The 20,429-nt window shown below is 37.4% G+C and overlaps 1 protein-coding gene across 2 annotated transcripts in view; it reads right to left on the reverse strand.

Annotated features, from left to right (window-relative positions):
• Positions 1-20,429, reverse strand: part of ME1 (malic enzyme 1) — a 191,225-nt gene that overhangs the window by 105,259 nt on the left and 65,537 nt on the right. For both annotated transcript variants that reach the window (XM_074922748.1, XM_074922740.1), the window contains 2 exons: positions 2,276-2,351; positions 913-1,074 (listed from right to left, as the gene is read on the reverse strand). In XM_074922748.1, the coding sequence (XP_074778849.1) occupies positions 913-1,074; positions 2,276-2,351 (238 nt within the window). The remainder of the gene's footprint in view (positions 1-912; positions 1,075-2,275; positions 2,352-20,429) is intronic.

The raw sequence follows: 20,429 nt of genomic DNA on the forward strand, positions 1-20,429 counted from the left end.
CACACCCAACACAATAATGTAGAAGTCCCAGCTAGATTTACTGGTACAGGAATGTTTTATTTACCTATAATACACATAAATCACTGATACATTTATCATGCATAGAGTTGTAACACTTGCATTACCTATAGTATAACATTTGTTTACTTCTGCTAAAGCATAATAATATTGATGGTGATATCTAATTTGACACCATTGAGTCAAGGTTTTTTTTCAGAAAAAAAAGGAAGAACAGGGCCCAAGTAATTAACTAGTAAGCCTTGGGAGATACTGCAAATATCAGAACCCTGGAGCCCTGGAAATAACAGAGTCAAATTTCAATAACTTTAAACCTCTGCACTTCACACAAATGGGAAGCCAAGTTAAAGAGGGTAAGGTCCACTTACTTGAAGCACTAGGACCTCATTTGCGGAAAATTCGTAACATTACAGTCTATCTATAGTGAAAGTCAATGTACAACTGAAGTACGTAGACATGCATTCCCAGCACAGATCAGGCTATAGCTTCAAGCTGTTCACCAAAACGAGGGGCACAGTCAGAATTCACATCTGAAATCACTGGAGAGAAATTCTGCATCACAAGTGGAAAAAGAATGCTCTCTTAAACTGTATTTTTTATTGTCCCCCTCTTCTTGAGATCCCATACCACTTTTTAACATGCATGATGTATGTGGCACATTTTTACAGACAACAGTGTCCTTATTTACTTGAGCCTTACAAAACAGTCTACACTGTGCATTAGGATGGGTGTATCTACACTGTGTATTAGGATGAGACTTTGCCCATAGGAATTGTCAGTTTGCACATAATCAAAGCCAGTATCATAACAAAGAAACCCAACGTTTTACAATTCAACTTTTATATAGTTTCCTTCAAACAGCTAATACCCACTCCACCTCAGAAAGGAATTTACCTCATTATCTGTTCCCACATCCAACATCACTGGTAGACACTCATGAGGTTTTACTCCTCCACATGCTGTATAAAGTGCCAATTTACCAACTGGGATGCCCATTCCATAACAGCCAAGATCTCCAAGACCAAGAATACGTTCTCCGTCTGTCACCACAATAGCCTAGAGGAAGAAATAAAAGCACTGTCAAAATCACTTCTTTGGTCATATGTACTAAGTATTCCATTATCTTCTTACCATCATTTTTTAATTTTCATGTACAAATTCTAACAGGTACAAAAAAAATCAATAGTTTGTATTCTGACAGGTACAAACATAATTCTAATAGGTACAAACAAAATAAGGCCAAGAATTGTTTTATTGTATTCCACTGTGGTTTCATTACATTATTTTAGACTCTTCCTCCACTGTAAATGAGACTTTCATATAAAACTTTTAAGAACACACAAGAGATATTTAGTATTACAAGTGAACTGTTTCAGAAACAGAAACTTACGTTTTTCTGTCAACAGTATGAAGACAGAATATGAAAGGAAATAAAATTATCCACAGAAAAAGAAGAACCCCAGACTCCTGGGTTTTATCATGGCTGTTTTTAGCAGAACCAGAGCCAGCTACTCCTGCTGGCCTTTGACAGAGCTGTCTACAGTCACCTGGTTCTTACCCTTCAAAGATTAATCTCTTCTTCCCTTAAGCAAATAACACACTCCATCATACTTATACATATGAGGAAGTATGTGTTTTCGTTGATAGAAATACAGTAACTCCATAAACCCCACAAAATTGCCTGCACTAAAAAGGGACATTTTTCACAGTAAAGGATGATGTGCTCAGTATGGCAAGCGGCTGAAAACACAATAATTTCCTTGTCATGCTCTGTGACAAGCCATTTCAGTTGGAAATCTAATATATTTTGTGAAAGAGTTCATCAGAAATTATATGTGGAGAACTATTAACCCAAATGGTAGAAGGGGCTGCCAAGAGATCTCGTGGGGAGATACTCAAAACCCACAGCATGGACACAGCCCTGAGTAACCTGCACCCTGGCTGACTTCTCCAGAGGTGTCTTCCTACCTCAACTGCTCTCTGATTCCCTGAAATGCTGAAAAAGCATTCAGGCTTTTTTTTTTGATGCGTAACATCCAATGTTATTGACCAATTAATCAGTAAAGGATGGCTATAGCTAAACAAGTAAGTGTTTAAAAGCCTCAAACTTTGGTTGTAACATCATTGTTTCTATGTAAAAAATGAGCTAAGAAATCACTGAAATCTAATTGATAAAAAGCTTATAAAAATAACTTAACCAAGTAACTTCGGGTGCAAAACAATGTCAGCTTTGTCATGCAACTACAACTGAATTTACCTTGATGATATTTTCTGGCCAAGATTCAAGCATTTTAGCAATGTGTCCCCGGTCATGGATAGTAATAAAAAGACCTCTGCAAAGAAAAAAAATCTTCCATATAAACAAGCAATTAAATACTTCAGTAGAAACCAATAAAATAATAAAATAACTCTATGCAAATGTGTTTCTAACATACATAGATTCAGTTCCATGAGTGTTCAATTTTGTATGAATAAATTAAATGTCTACATTTAGCCAAAGTCAGAGAACATGTAATTCAGTAAAGCTTCACTAAGCAGTGAGAACATGTAAAAGTCATTTCAGAAAGCTGCTAAATTTGATTTTAAAGCTCACCGAGCACTTGATCTGCTCAAATATGTTCATTAATTGTCCCAGACCACAAAATACGTTTATCATATGACAGTGATCACTAGTACCCCAGCACCCCTAAACATCTGCAGATAAGAACAGGACAAAGTTTTAATCTATGAACAAAACCTGAAATAAGTTCATTGAGGTGTTTAGAAAACAGTCTGCCTATTTAATCAGATTGCCCCTTTGACCCCTACAAAAGTGAGAAATTATCTTCTCTATATGAAAATCTCTTTGATTTGAAAGTGTGTAACACATCCTACAGTGCGGAGCATGCCGAATTTTTACTTTGAAGAGTGTTTGTAAATTGGCCTTTAGTTCCACCACTACAGAAGAGTATAAAACAAGATCACAGAAAAGTGTAATTCTCATTTTATTTTGCATTTATTATAGAAGCAAAATCGATCTATTTATTATCTTATCCTACTCTTCAGCATTTTATTCTTCATTTATTTTACTTGACATGCAGATATACAGACAGGTCCACTCAGACTTAATCTAATTCCAGTTCTTATCTACTTCTCTCATGTGAGACAGTGGAATAAAATTCCCCCACTAAATTCAATCTTTAAAAAAACATGTAGAAAATATCAGGGAAGAAGTACATGCCAAAGATGCCTTCTTATAATTAAACTGTATTAGTAAGTATAAGGAGTTATCTTCTGGAGTTATTCTAAAGCATTTCACCCCCCTAATATAAAAATTATGAAGAAAAAATTAGAGATAGGTATTGAAAAATAATTTAAATTGTCTTCTACAATATCTCCGCATTCATAAAAGTAGGTCCATGCCCACGTGGGTCTAAATAAAACTAGTAACTCAGGGAAACACTTGTAAGATATGACTGCAAGTATTCCAAGCCAAGCAAAAGATTTCCTGCAGTGTTGAAAAGTATATTTGTCAAGACATTAAAATGAGTCTAAACATTATATTTCATATGTTTATATATTTCATACATATTAATTACATACATTTATAGATAAATTATCTATCTGTTATATTGAATTTCATATTTCATGTTTGTCTTCATATTCTTTCCTTCTTTGATGTCAAAAATATACAACTGAAATTGTTTATTAGTTTGGACAAAAGGCAGTGTAAGACACATTGCAATTAACCAAAGTATTTCTTAATCTTAAAGCTAATGATTCAGAAACAGAAACTACAACCTCAAGTAGCAAATTAAATGAAAAACAACATGTTCTAAAAGAAAAATATATATGCACTGCATAAAGGAAAAAAAAAAAAAACAATCAGCCACTTCCGGTTAGATATTTTTAACTGTTTAAATTTCATTTTATGCATTTCCCCCTAGAACTGGGAATTCTCTGATCCTGGCATTCCCAATTAATTCCCCTTCTGTGTCCATTTCCCAGGCTGGGAACAAATGCATTAGGCTGGATGATTATGTCTATCGGTTGTTTCTTAACAAGAAACACCTGTCAGCAGATTAATTCCTCCACCCCAGTGGAAGCAACAGTCTTCAGAGGCAGAAGGGTTAATATTTACAGCACTTTTCAGAAGTTGTGGTATTTACAGCAGACAAACATTTGTATTTGTGAGCCAGCTACCCAAAAAAAAGATGGCCCTAACAGTGAAACACCATAAAGCAGCAAAGCAAAATGAATGTGGATACTTATTTTCTGAGCTATTGTACAAAGTCATTTCATAAAACACTGTGTAAACTGTTAAATCATAAAATATGGCTTATCGGAACTGCTAGCCTCAGAGACAGTCAGTTGTGAGACATAAGTGTGCAAAAGGAAAAGAAGAGTGCAGGCGGAAAGCTATCTGGAGGCATCAACCCTCTCCTTGTCCCCCCCTTCAATTTACACCAACCGGATAGATTCATGTTAAATGAAGCAAGATTTTGTATTGATTTTTTTAAGAGCCCAGTGTGGTTAAATGACCTCTTCCTTGCAAACTAGGGAGAGAGGTCTCCATGGAATAAATTCCCTGTCAGAGGAAAATAATGGCAGGGTGGCTGCTCCAGAAGGAATTTTGTTAGAACATTTGTAAAGACCTTTGAATAAGTATTCAGAGTGTATTTCAGAAACCTGTCCAAGCAGGATCACATTCAAACAACAATAGAAAATAGGAGATGAAGTGTAAACACAGTCATGTCAAAAGCATTTCACTCCCCCCTCCTTCTCCCCTTCCCTCCATTCTTTCTGTAGATTAGTAAAACATTTCTGGACACATTGGCCTGACTGAGAAGATACCTCTACTTTTAAGGGCACAGAATAAGAGATAAGAATCTTTTATTCTTTTATCTGGATCTGCTTACCTCACCCTTCTTTTATTTAGTTAAAGCGCTTTTCTCCTTTAAGGTGCCCTCCACAAGAAGCTACACCAGATTTCAAAAGGAACCCCAGCTTGCAACAGTGTGAGCCACAAGAATATTCAACCTACATTACTGGGAGAATAACTTTCTGGCAATTCTACTTGCAGGCAAAAATGTAGCATTATGTATTTTTTTCTTTTCCATGAGGTCATGCTATGTCTTGGAAAAGCACCGACTGCATAAGGTTATTACAAGTGGGATAGGGTGACACAAGCTGACAAGGTAGCCAACTATTGGGCTACCTAGCAGGCATTATAGTTATTTTCTGGCTGTCACAGCACAGCCACGAGAAGAATCAAGAAAGGGGCAAGCTACACACTTAAACTGGATTAAATTATATATGTATTTCAGTCCAGAGTCCCTTCCAAGCTGGTATTCTATAAATAAGATAGAATTATCCATTCGAGTACAACCTTAATAATAATAATAATAATTATTATTATTACTGTCATGTCAGTGACGCACACCCTGCTCTGCTGGATGCAGAGCAAGAGACAGCCCATGTGATGTGCATTTGTCTGACACAGCACTTCAGGATGGGGCTGCTACAGCAGATGGGTAAGTAACACATTTCAGCACATGGAGAAAGAAGCAAGATACATAAAAAAATTGCTTAAGGATAAAGTTCTGGGGGGGAAAAAAAAAAAAAAAGAAAAAATATGCAGCTTGGTTTTCAGCCTACACGTATTCACATATCTAACAAGAAAAGCATCTCACAGGGAAGTAGGCTTAAGTTCTCCTGTACACACTTTCAGAGCACCCCAGGTTGGCAAGCTCACTGTAGAAGCAAGTGTAGGTTTTATGACACGGTATAGTCCTTTCTGTTTGAACTGACATCTCAATTACACATACTATCTTTTCTTGCAAGGCAACAAATTGAGACCTGCTGAGGCTTAAAAGGCCAGTCAGCAACACTGTGACTTAAAACTGACTTGAAGCCTGTGGCAGCAGATTAGTCTTCAAATTAATGTGTTCATTTTGAACGTGGCACAAGGCAGATCTAGGTGGAACTCGTCTTAGCTCATATACAGACGGGCTCATCTTCAGTCAGCCTTCAGCTCAGCACTGGTTTATACCAGTCTAGCCAAAGGGATCACTTCTACTTATGCCCACTTCAGACAGCCAGATGATATATGAAACTACAGTGGAGGAATAATTATGCAAAGAAGTAATTATGTCTCTTTTCTTCTTGTCACACCACCAGCAAGACCAGAATGCTGAAGAGTGAGGGGGGGAACCCATGCTAGGACTTCAGAATCCACTCAAAAAAGGGTCGATCTGTTTTGGGTCACTGATCTCACTACATGGTAGCAGATTTTACCAGTTATGTGGAGGTCATTCTACATCACATAATCTGGCTCTGATTTATTAGAACTCTATAAGAACAAACTAAACAGAATTAAATGGAGTATTTGTTTATTATGCTTCAAGGAAGCAATGTTCCACCGGCAATGCATTTGGCTATTTTCTGTTAAAGAACACTTTAGAAAAATGTGTCATAATAACAGAATTATCCTTTCTTTCCTCTTATAATAACAGAAGGCAATCTAACATGTCTCAGAAAATGCCAAACATTTTTAAATTAAAAAGTTCAAACTTTTCTCACAACCCTACATGTTCAAAACTGGTGTTTGAATTATGAACTGTACATAGAATTATAGTAGAGGTGACTTCACTTTCCCAGGCAGCCTAAATCAACAAGATTCATAATACTAATACTAATAATAATCTTGGGGACAAGCCTCAGTTTATTTCTGAGGCTAGATTTTCCCAAATTACTGCACTTTGCAAGTAAGAGGTAAATTACTTCCCTAGTCCCTGCTGAAATTCCCTTCTCTTTTTGTTCAAGATTATGAAAAGTGGTACACTACAAACATTGTACTAGAAACTAAGAGTACATATGTCCCCCCCAAAGAACAAGCTGGTCTTTTTTCACCAATAATAACATTTCCCACTGTTACTCTTAAATGTGGTGTCCCATCATCATATAAAGTGTACTCAAACTTTTTAATTACATCTTACCTTCCCGGGTTACTTTGCATAGTAACATTTGTTCCAAGACCTCTGAGGCCTAATAAATACAACTGATTAACTGATTTAAGAAATGCAGCGGTTCACAGATTTATTTTTTCACCTTTCACTCTGTACAGGGGTGACTTTCATTACTTACAATGCAGAGGTATTTCTTTCTATAAATAAAATAGTTGATGATGAAACTGCAGCTGCTACTGACCTTCATCCTGAATTAATCAGCATTAAAGAAACCTGGGCTTTACATTTTCTAGATGTAGTATACTCAAACCATATTTAAACAGAAAAGTTTGTAAGAAGAAAAAAAAAGACTAAATAAAAAACCAACATCAGAAATAGGACAGGAGCATTAAGAGAACAGTACATACTGTTAACACCCCTGAGAGCCTGGAGCTGTACATGAATAAGATACAGTTCATAAAACAGATAAGTACTAGAAGTGTATGAAAGACAATGGAGAATAAATTACTAATCCAGAAAAGACACAAAGTTTGTAAATATTACGTGTTATTTCACGCTTGGCACATGGTTTTCTAAATGATTGATTATAAATAGTTATTTTTTAGAAGAAGGTGACTTCAAGTATTCTGAAAGACAGATGTTAACACCTGCAAACTCCAGTTAGCTATACTTACAAGAATAATGGAAGGCTCATTATAAATTTTTATGGCGACTCAAAAGTCCAATTTGGCACAGGAGTGCAGGAAAATAGTTAAAATGGAGAAAAATGAGTGTTCATAATCACTGTAAACAGGAAATGCTAATGTCAAGGGGTCTAAACAGTCAATCTTCAGCTATAGGAGCAAAGCAATATTTAGTCTTATTTCAAGACACTCTTCTGAAAATGCTGTTTCGTGGAACACTTTATCCAGCGATGGCAGCCTGTGTAGCGCTCTTTCACGTGCCCAAGTCCATCAAAGCTGCTTATCAATTCCTGTTAGTAAATACAGTGCTTTAACAGTTACTACAGTTAAAAATAACATCTACATAGGAGAGACAAGTAAGTTCAGAACACTTAAAGAACAGGACAGTCTACAACATGAATTAGCCTTAAGAACAGAAAAGTGGTGAAACTAACCTGAAAGACAGCAGCTGTAAGTCTGGCATTTGAAAATATGACCTCGGGAATAAGGTGTCAGAAAAGAAAGTATAGAGTTTGGAGGAGTAGAAAGCACATAACTCTAGTGACACAAAGATTCAGATGCTGTGGGATGTTTTAATATAGATGATAAAACATTATTTAAAAACAAATAATAATGACGATGATTGTAATTAAAAAAAAAAAAAAAGGACAACTGGTGTAGGTAGCTACTTAAGATTATAATTTTTCTTGTGCTAGCCTCAGCAAGCTGCAATGCCCCAGATGCTGCACATCCAAGAACAAAAGTAAATAAGAGTATATACACTATGCTCAGGCCTGCCCAAGAGCTTTGAGCAGAGTCCATGACTCTGCCTTGCCTCTTTGGTGATGGACACTGTGTGCTTCAAAGAGACTCATCCAGGTAGCACTACAGTCAGAAGAGTTGGTTCAAACAACCCTTTTGGTTGCAGGAACTTCCAGATGGACTCCCTTTGCCTGCACCTTGTTTTACTTCCAGCAACCTTAGTTGGCAAAATATCACAACCCAGTTGGACTGGGTGCATTTTCAAATACAGCTGCCCAGAGACCCAGTTTCAGGTCTCAGCACATTCCTTCTTCTACCCCACGTGGAAATAGGGAAGCAGGGAACCAGGGGCTGCTGTTCAATAACTTGCAAAACAGTGAGCCACAACACACCTGATCCATCTCCAGGCAAGGGACAGATCACACAGACATTGCCCCATCTGCCCTTCTGCATCTGAAACAGGCTCCAGAGTTTGCATAGAGTATATAGTTTATAAATTGTAACACAACAAAGGCAGAACCTCGATTGCTGTGTGGGCCACTCACTCCAAAAACGACATTGAATGACTTGAGCGTGTCCAGAGAAGGGCAACGAAGCTGGTGCAGGGTCTGGAGCACAGGTCGTACGAGGAGCGGCTGAGGGAACTGGGGGTGTTTAGTCTGGAGAAGAGGAGGCTGAGGGGAGACCTCATCGCCCTCTACAGCTCCCTGAAAGGAGGTTGCAGAGAGCTGGGCATGAGTCTCTTTAACAAGGGATAGGACAAGAGGTAATGGCCTCAAGTTGTGCTAGGGAGGGTTTAGACTGGATATCAGCAAGTATTTCTTGACAGAACAGATTGTTAGGCATTGGAATGGGCTGCCCAGGGCAGTGGTGGAGTCCCCATCCCTGGAGGTGTTTAAGAGTTGGGTCGACATAGCGCTGAGGGATATGGTGTAGTTGGGAACTGTCAGTGTTAGGTTAATGGTTGGACTGGATGATCTTCAAGGTCTTTTCCAACCTAGATGATTCTGTGATTCTGAACAGAGCTGGGGAAAGTAAAAAAAGGGACAAGTTGCCCACAGCAGTACAGACTGAAGGTAAATGAAAAAGGGGAAGAGAAAAAACCTGTACGTGGATGCTGTCCAATTACTTTTCTGCAGCAAGTCTGGACTCTCCCAGTCCTCTGAGAGCCTGATTCTTGCTACCAGACCATGTAATCTCTTCACTGCTACTTTGAGTATGTATAAAGACTTTTGCAAAAGGAACCTTTTTTGCTTGAAGCATTCTGCTTTCACTTTGTCAGAATGCCAACTGGGTAAATTCAGGCTCCTGAAATGAGCAAAGAAGTCAGACCTGTGTATAATAAAAAACAACCCAATTAAGTTAATTCCTCAACTGCTCTCATTCAACACAAAAAACATTACATTGTTAAAATAATCTGAGCAAAACATTACAAGCCTTAAACAACAAAACTTTAAAACCAATTCTATGTGGTACATAAAGCAATTATAGTCGTTTCACTAATAATCCAAAAGTCTCTATTTTGTTTTGGAAACCATAACATATACCTCAAAGTATTTCAGATTAAAAGTAATACCTCATAGTAAAAGTAACATTTCATGGACTTGTCACTGCAGACTTTTTGCATCAATTATATAAAATACTCATCATTGCATAACACTGTTTTTTAACTAGTGCCTTGCCTCCTTTACTTACAAAAGCAAACAGCACAGCATTTTGTGATCTAAATATTCAGACTGTAACGATGCATCCTGTTCATACAGCAACAGAGTAGATCAAATCATACCTTCTTTATATTCACTTCTTAAAACATGAAGTTGATTTAACTATATTCCTAAAGTATCATTCATCTAGACAATCAGCTTTTATGTATTGTTGCTTAACCACGTAATGGCAGCTCAATGGGATGAGCTTGTTTGAAAAGGAGAAGGCAGACTTTGAGAAATACTGTGTTTTAAGAGACAGAGATGTGTTGCTCCAGAAGCTACTTAAATTCTTCTGACAGTTGCTCAATAAATAACTTAATTACTTACACTTGAATAGACACAAATAGAACTATTTGAAGACTGTGAATGAGAGAATGGTTTACCAGAGCCAGACCCATTCATTTTTAGACAAAAAATAACCCACTGTTCTGCTTCAATAGCTATGATGTTTGTATTATTTTATGCTAATATTAACTGCATAAAGAACTATCAGCAAACAACATCAACCAAGTACCTACTGGGAATCTTGCAATGCTAATGATGTTTTTTTAAAAAAACTTTTAAAATGTTATTTAACTGTGAAGTACTCAAACAAGGGAGATCACTGTTCTATTTACTACAACTTGTGCTGCCCTGGCTCATTGGAACATGGAAAATTTCCAGTATTTAGACAATAGCGTCCTTTAAGCCAGTTTTCATTGACCTTTAAATCACCATTATTTGCTCTCAATAACCATTAACAAGGACAAAAGTGAAGACTTATTAAAAACGCTGCCTCTTACGGCATATCCTACTCAATTTCCACTTTAATGAAGAAGTCACATCTGAAAGAAGACACTATCTTCCATTTGTAGAGCTAACCTTATCTGGTGAAAAGGAGCCAAGGAAACCGCTCAATTTATGTCACAGTGGCAGAGCAGTTCCTAATGCAAGGAGCTGTGATGCTAAGAGGTAGCAAGTCAGAAGGCAGGCAGGCTGATGTGAAAGCATCCAGGTTAAATCTGTCATACAAGATTGCCAGCGAGCATCTGGGGATAGAGCAGAGCTGTTCCACCCAGGCTTGAGCTGTCTGTGTATGGCATTTGGCAATCTCTGAGACCCACATCCCAAGGGTACAGACGTCACAGCATCATTGAGGTTATCTGGGACCACTGGAGATCACCCTATCCAAGCCCCCTTCCCAAGCAGGGTCAGCTAGAGCAGTAATTTTGCTTTGGCTTCCCCTGAGGTAAAAATCTGGTAGAGTCTGAATTTTCCCTAGCTTTCAGTAAGGAGTGTTAGCAGTAAAAAGAAAACAGCTGCTCTAGCGTAGTTTGCTGTTCCTAAGATCAAATGCTTTTTGGATGGTGCTCCACCCCAAACATATGCGGAAACCTATTCCTGCTTTCAGTGGAAACTGGATCAGCAGATAGTGATTGAAACTAAGTCTCCAGCATTTTAGCACATAAAGGTGGGCATAACACTCTGAAAAAGTGCAGATGATAATTCACCATCTGCACATTTTAAGATAAACTCAAACTACTTAATCTTAGAACAAAATCAAAAAAGCTTTCACATCATAAGCATTACTTGGAGGGAGAGGAGTAAAAGACAGCAAAGAAGTTATTGGCACCATCTTTAAATCCTTACAAAATGAAAATTTTCTTCCTCAGAAACTTTTACTTTTAATAGAACTGAATATAGGTATAGCATGAGTATTGTGCCCTACAATTAGTAAAATAGTAGAAGAGATTAAAAATAATGCAGTTTGGGTTTAAAAGCAAGCAATTATTCAATCTCAGTTATTTCATAGACTATTCTCCTATCATTCACAGAAATTACATTCAAATCATTTTCTGCTTAAATTTTAATTTTAGTATTTGACTCAGTTACAAACTTCTTATTCAGACAAAAAAAAAAAAAAAAAAAAAAAAGATGGGCTTGAGTTTATTGCCTGCTAGAGCATGCAACATCATCTTCAAGATCTCACAGTGAATCAGTGATCTCTCAGAGCATCATCTGACAGAGAAGTATGAAGTCTTGCTAAAGCAAAATAATCCATATGATTGGATTCTCATACACCCACAGTGTTTTTAGTATTCCTGCAAGTTATTTGTTGCAGTGATTAATATGGCTGGCTTATGTGTGCTTTAACTCACCATTATACAGGGTAAGGGCAAGCACAGCACAGAGACACCTGCAGAGAAGGTAATACCTGAGAGACACAGCTGGAGGCACAAAGGGTACCTGCGCTGGTGTTCAAAAACCACTTGGGTCTGAAATCAAGTGCTATTTTAAACAGACGAGTCCATCAGCACCGACCAAACTACCTAAGTGCAGCACTGATTGCAGGATCAGGTGCTAGGAAGAGAGTGAGAAGATCCCAGCGAAGTCTGTATGTATCTACCTCCTGTTCTGCCCCTATCCGGTTTTGGGCCTCCAACCTTCCTCATGCAAGACCCTGGGCTCAGCCTTGCTGGAACTGAGCCACTGCTGAATGGCCTGGAAACCAAAAGTACTGCAAAATGGGATTCTGAGGAGAGAGAAGAGAGTTCCCATCAGATGTCATTTTGTTCAGCCTCCCACACCCCAAGAATGCAAGCCCTGGCACACTGGGGCACTCTCACCTGATTCAAAGGAGGTGAGGGCATACACATCCACATATACCCTCCTTGCTCATGTTTTCAGCCAGCTGCTCACCTGCTTCTACATTACCCATATCTTGGCCACAAGAAAAAATATAAATTTTCAGTTTATTGTGATAAATAATGGTAAAATTGATCAAGATGTACAGCTTGAAGCTTTTAGGTAGCTATTTGCACAAAGGATGAACATTTAAAAGCAAAACATTTGTTATAAAAAGGTGATAAATTAATTTTCAAATAAACACTCTGTTGTGTTGACTATAACCATTTTCTTTCTACTGGAATCAGCAACATGGAAAGAACAAGCATTTACTCCTGATCCTAAACAAAATGTGTCCAACTCTTAAAATGGCATTTAAATAGCATCTGTTACATGTTCACTAACTACAGAACCTATTCCACTTGTGCATGACAATTTCTTCTGTTGTTCTGCCATCATAACCAACAAGTTGGCACTGGGAAACACAAGAAGCTTTAACAGCAGATAGGAAATTCAACAAAAGTTTCTCCGCTAACAAGTAATCCTATCGCAGAACTGATTTCTCATGTTAGCAGGTTTTTTTTCACCACATGAAAATATAAGGCTATTGTTTATAAATTCATATGCAAAATATATAAACCATTGTCTAGTGCAATGAGACTAGTTTTGCATTAAATTTCAATTATTGAGAATATCGAATTATTCTCACCATAAGAAGCTAGTCATTATGATTCTTTTAATTGCTATTTTGCACATTTCCCTTTTGTTCTTATTTTAGTGGTTAGGATCATTGAATAGCTTGATAATGTCATTTGATAAATTCCTTACTAACTTGAAAACTGAAATAGCTTTGATGTTAATGTTTTAATTAGGCTATACATACCCATAAAAACTTTCTAAAGCCTGACTACATTCCAAACCAAACTGACTTATTGAGACACTCATCTTTAAAAAGCATATAATAAATCTCCCACATTAGAGTCTTAGTTAAAATCTGAGTATTTTTTAAACACAGATCTTAAACAGGTTAGCTTTAGAGAATTCATTGGAATGTTACAAGAACTGATCAAAATACAGATCAATTTAGTTTGAACTCCAAAAAAGTGCTGCGAGAGTAGGTCCTTGGCATAAGAAGGGTTCCACTGTACATCCTTCATACCCAGTTTTTCTGTTTTTCTTTTCACCTCTCAATTTTAACCAATTCGTTAGTGTATCTATAGCAAAGCTACAATAATTTCCATCATTTGACATCCATAATTTCTATTTTCAAAAATATAAGCCTTAAAAATAGAAAAATGCAAACAACCTGATCAGCAGCACTATTTCTGCTCTTATTTCCTGTTAAATTTACAACATGCATGAATGCAGGAGATACACACAAGTTTTAGGACTGTCTCCAACAACAGCTTTTAACGTGGGAAAAAAGCTGCAGGTCCAGCTCATATGCCATGAGGCATACATGATTATTTTTGTTATCTGATGTTAACAAAGTTCCAACATATCAGTTCTCTGAAATTCACTCATGGAAAAAGCGAGTATTAAAAATTTTACCAGCAAACCCCAGGAAATATATATTTATATTGTCTATATAATGTGTATTTAATTATAGGGAATTTAATATATTTAAGAATAAACTAGTGATTTTCTGACTCCATTAAAAATTAGTAGAAGCCTTTATTGTAAAATTTGAGAAAAAAAATGTACTAGATGGAACCCTAAGGTAACATTTTAAGCATTAAACATCTGGAATGTATCTGGCTCACTGTAATAAAAATTAACCTCAACCATTAGAGGCAAATGGTCTTGTACCTTCCCTCATTTTTATATAAATTCAGTCATGACCCCATCTAAAGTTTTTCATTTCATAAAGTCAGTATCAACATTTTTGGGAAAAACGCAGCATGCAATTATACTGGCTAACACAAATGGCTCTTATAGCCTTTACTATATACCTACATGAAACAAAGCAGCACAGGATATGGATGGACATAGAGAGGACTCATAGAAGCAGTCTTAAGGGTTGATGGAGGTATTCAAAAAGCCTATCTAGCAGTCACAGAAGTGTTTCTAAAACGTTATTTGTGAGCTTCCTACCTGTTCAAGGACTTGAAGATTCAAGTCCAATATAAAAAAGGGGCATAGGCTTTTCTGAGGGTATTGCCACTGAAAGTCTATAGGCCATACTTTAAGGCATCTTTCAAATATAACATGTTTCACACTACAGCTTGAAGGCAATGTACCAACCACGCATGAATATACAACCATCCACAAGAAGAATCTCATTTCAGTGCATGCACTGGAGTATTTTTACATTCTATGTGAAGTTGCAAACTCGAAATAGAAATAGGTACATTGCTTGCAGCAAACGGAAGCAGGGCAGAATTGAAATCTTTGGAGATATGCTATTTATTTGATAATCATAAATCCCCCATACGCATATTCTACTTATTTATGAAAAAAACATTCATTGAACAGAAAATGAACTGTGTTCTGTGTTTTCATTTTCAGAATCAAACATCACATGTCATGTTTAAGGAGCTCTTTCTGGATTGGCAAAGGAAACCCCAAAGACACAGTGTTGCCTAAAACAGGCAGCATGAACAACCTGCCACTCAACATACAGTGCAGCAAACTTGTAAATTTATATGTGCTTATGATAAATCTAAAGAAGAACTCCAGAAGGTAAGTTAAAACAAACAAAAAACCACCCACTAATATAAAAAAGCTGCCATAATACGGTGAACTTCTGTAAATGAAAATGTGCTGCTGTGTCTCTGTAAGCTACATTAGAGCTTCATCTCAAAAATAGTAAGCTGCTCCCTTAGATGGAACACTCCACCAAAAAGCCCAAAACAGCAGTTCATTTCTTTATTCTAGAGTACACAAAAAAAATTTTCTAAGTTCTCCTAAATTCCCTTTTTCCTTAAGACTTAACAGAAATTCAAGTTAAATGTAGTTGCTTTGGGAACAAAGAGGCAAAAATGAAAATGGCTTTTGATGAAATGGCTTTTGACCATCTTTGTGCCAAAGGCTTAGGTTCTCATTGAGCACAAACAGAAGCTTGCTTTCCTTTTTCGTATTTCTCAGTAAATGGTTCCCTGGAGTCCATCCCATATTTCTGCCAATTTATTTATACCTTCCTTATTGAAGTCTGCCTCTGGCTAGAAGTCCTTGCTTTCCTTACAAGAATTACTTGCTTAGTTTGGTTCATATGCATTCTTACCATTTCATCTGTTTGATCCCAGCAATCTCTTGTACACTTACAGGTATTTCTAAAAAAACGTGGTTTTCCTGCAGGTGATTTAATGACTTAATAGTTATTAGCAGAAGAAGGTCCTTATACAATACAGAATTGACTTGCAATTAACTCAGACAGCAGTGGTCAAGAAGACAGATGCCTCGCTAACCTTGCTTCACCCAACTGCAAATTACACTATGTTAATAACAATACTCTGTGACAGATTCGGTAAAGTTATTATGACCTCGGTTTTTTATGTTTAAGTTTATTGTAAGTCACACTGCTGACACTTTTTATTGAACAACACACATAAGAAAGCAGTTGTATAAAGCTATAAAACTTTGCTAAAAAGGATGAAAATGCCATGCAAGAAATAAAAATGTTCATTGCTATCCCAATACTTCTGTCTCTTGCCTTTTTCAGAAGCCTCATATCATCAGCATACAGCTGTCTCAAAAGCAGTGTGTAAAAATCTCCCAGACCAAAAGCATCTAGCCATAAATACAGAGAAATACAAGATATACTAAAACACACAATCATCCCATTGTTATGCTCTTAAAGGCTGAAAATCTTTACGCGTTCTCTACACATTCAGTTTTCCATTTTAAGACCTGACTGTTTACCCTATCTGTTTAGAAAGCTTCTAGTCAGAGACAGAAAACTATGATCATGGAATATCCAAGCTACTACAAAGTTAGAGTGATTTCACTGAGGTTCTTCCTTCCTCTTTTGGACCTCATCAAATACAGTTATAGGAATAACTGGGGTTTTTTAAAAAAGCTACTATATCTTGTATGGGAAATGTAATAATGAGACAATGTTGGACTGCTGAGTAATGAGAGTATTTTGAACAGAGAAGCTGCTGAATGTGTAAGCAGGGGATTTGGGTGGTGCCAAAGGACGTGCAACAAATGTACAGAAAATGAGAGCTGGAGAAACTCCTAAAGGAAAATATCCTCTGGGCATGGGCTGGGATATATACAGAATGAGCTAATAAAGCATTGTAATGTTTCTAAGTCACTGGTGTCTCATCTGAAGTACTACTGGTACCTCATTTTGCAACATCAAGAGATAGCAGTGGGAATTACTGGGGACCTGGAAAAAACTCTGCATAAAAAGAGAGAGTAGGACTTCTCTATCTCTAATAAGATCCTAATATTTAAAAAAAGAAAAAAAGAAAAAAAAAAAAAAAGCAAAAACACTGCTAAATGCTTATCAGTCACCAGTAACAGTTCTTTTCTATATGCTCCTGTTGCCAATGCATACAGTCCTACTGTTGGTAATACCTATTTGTAACACAACATGCCATAATACGAGTTCTTTTTTATCCCACTGATATCTGGAACGAAACCCTTTCCCTTCCATGGCATAGCCCTAGGAAGGGAGAAAAAATACACACTTTTTTCCTAGTACCTCCCAAGAAATGAACTGCAAGTTGAAATAGCACATGGATAGGCAAGAGGATAGCCTGTGAGTGCACACATTTCACAGCTCTGAGAACAGCTAACAGCTACAAAAAAGCAGCAGATCTTCTTCAAGTGCTCCTCCATATGTAAATGCATCCTACTAGGAGGGTTTCGGAATAGATGCTTTTATAAAAGCTGAAGGACTGCCATCCAAAATGCAAACAACTCTGTATCTCCTCAGCAAGTTCAACATAAATGTTAAATCACCAGTGTCCAGTATAGAAACACTCAGCAAAGTCACAGCTGCTGCTTGAGAACCAGAAGCTGACTCCAGTTGTGCAGTGAATGACACTTATTGACAGAAAACAATTTCATTTTAACTGCTTCAGAGCATCTATGCAATTGCTTTCTGCCTCTTTGAGAGTCCCTTATATGTTGCAGCACACCACAAGATACGTCTTCAAAAAGGATCTTTTATTGTCAGTCTAAAAGCATGCCTGGCATTGAATATGTGCACAACAGCCTCAATAAACAAGCTGTGGCTTCTCCTCCGTTCCTAACCTCTTTTCACCAAAAACTAGACCATTTATTCTCCATAGACAAAGTAGTTTCTAACTTTACAGTTTCTGGCAGTATTTGGCTGGACTGAAAGATTTACCTCACCTCCTGCAGCAATTCAGTTGCATTGCTCTAGAGAGAAACTAGGAGTAAACTAGCCGTAACTAGGAGTAAACTAGCAGGAGCTAGGAGTAAACTAGCATATATGTCATAGGTACTGATATGGTGGCCAGAGCCCTGGAGCAAAATACACGGCAACTGAGACTGACAGCAGAAACATATTTACCATTACTAAGTATGCTCCTAAAGATTAAAATGAATCTGTTCTTGCTCTGAAAGCCACCCTAAATGTGCAAGTTTGAGACATTTTGGTGCAAAGCTGACATCAATATACTGAAGATCACTAATTGCAAAAAAGTTCAAATCCCTGAGACAAGGGATTCAGATCTTAAAACCAAAATTATTACCTGTTAGTGCTGTGTCTCGCTTTACTTTGAGCACTGTCTTAGAGGATCTGACATTACTAGGATCATCCACAAAGGAATTCACACTCTCTGGGTAAGAGAATCTGAAAATTCAAGTTCCTGTTCCACAGGCTGATCAGACACCTGAAAAAACCTAGGAGCATCCTGTCCGTTCATATGGCACAAGCTGTCACTTGTCTGTATGGTCCTAAATGAGTGCTAGGGTAGTGCAGAATTTCAGTCCACTGAAACAGATACAATATGGAAAATACTGACAACTGCAGGCCACAATTTCAGTGCTGTCCGAATACCACCAGTCCAGAAGGGAGGCAACTATAACACTTTGCACAAGAGGTAAAGATGAAGTAACAACCATTTGCAGACATTGCATGGGATTTGATAGTCTGTCCTTGAAAAGTCATTGAACTAAGGAAAGTTATGGCTCTCTTATTAGGTTCAAAGGCTTGCTTTGGGGGCCAAATGATGTTGACAATCAGGGAGCTGTATAAATCTGGCAGGTTGACAGAGGATGTTTCATGAGGGGAAAATTTTGGTAGATAAATATTGCTTGAAGAGAGTAGGACAGAGCCAGTGAGTAGACCTCTCCTGTACTGTACTACCTGATACTTTAGTGTAGCTCACAAGTCTTTGGCCAAGTTGAGGTGTGAAAACTAAATAAAATCTCTGCCCTTAAAATACATTTCATTAAAGAATGTAGTACTTCAAGAAATCTGGAAGCCTGTAACTAGAAGGCAGTATTGTGGTCTGGCGTAGCGTCAAAATCTCTCTAAAAGTTCAGGAAAAAAGGAAGACATTGCTTCTCTCCCACAGTAACGTGCTTGTATATTGGTACGAGTCCCAATTATTGATATGAAACCATAACTTGCCAAAAGAATATCGCTATTTTAAAAATTCAGTTATATAGTTTATTTGTTGAAAAGGCTATAGCCTACCTTTTATGTGGCGTTGGCATTAGAGAGTCAGAGTAAAGACATTTCACTTGGGGTCATGTACTTTCTGTCCAGTCTTTTGCACGTAGATCCACAAGATGACTTTCAACAAACCAAATGAGAAGGATCTAATAAGCACTGCATTAATAACTGTGGTGAAAAACATCAGTAAGAAATGTCTTTGTTTCAGAGGAATTTCTCAGTAGGATGCACTGTGAGGAAGATAATTATCATATGCCAAAACACATAGAAGTGTAAGTTCTCATTGGCTCAGACTGCAGTGAGCCCCTGAAAAGATAAATTTGAGTCCTCCAAATTTATGGAGGAGGGAGAACTTTCTGTTCTAACCTCACAAAAGATAGTAGAAATGTGTAAAAAATAACAGTACAAACCAAATGAGGACAAAGATCCCCTGGAAATATACAGAACTGTGTGAAGGAAATGGACAAGGAAACAGAGACAGGCATGGCCAGTACTTTCATTTTGGCAATCTTGCACAAAAGATGTCTGTAGAAGAGCTCTGAGGCTTGATAGCTGTCTTCCTCAGAAGACTGTTCTAAGAGGGGAAAGAAATGACCAAACATTGACTGCTGCCAAACATTTTGAGAATCATGTTTTGAGTAGGGATGGCCTCATTTCCTCCTGCTCACAGCCCAGATGTACTCCCTCCAGAAAAAACAGAGCAATGCACCAAGAGGTACGAACTTGAGTCTGAAAGCCAGAAATTCCATGCTTGTGGTGTGTGTCAAGACAAAGCTTTTATGAGCATGATGAAAAGCCCCTAGAAGGTTACCTGCATAAAAAATCATGTATGCAGCTTATGAGAGTAGGAAGAGGCTAATAATAGGTAAAGCTCCAACTCAGACAAGACTAAATGAAAGAATAGCTCAAAGCATGTCTTCTGTAAATACCATCCCCTTCCACTAATGCTGTAGGTAATACCTACATGCAAGCACCAAGAACATACAAAAAATAACACCACATGGAGGACATCATATTTCATTATGTTAGGTCAGGCCTACGCACTCTCAATTTAGCATGGGCTAAGCATTCATTACTTTTTTCTAGGGTGCAAGTGTAATAAAAAGAGAAAAATTCATGCTATAAGTAAATG

Source organism: Athene noctua, chromosome 1 (assembly GCF_965140245.1).
Source record: "Athene noctua chromosome 1, bAthNoc1.hap1.1, whole genome shotgun sequence".
Classification (NCBI taxonomy): domain Eukaryota; kingdom Metazoa; phylum Chordata; class Aves; order Strigiformes; family Strigidae; genus Athene; species Athene noctua.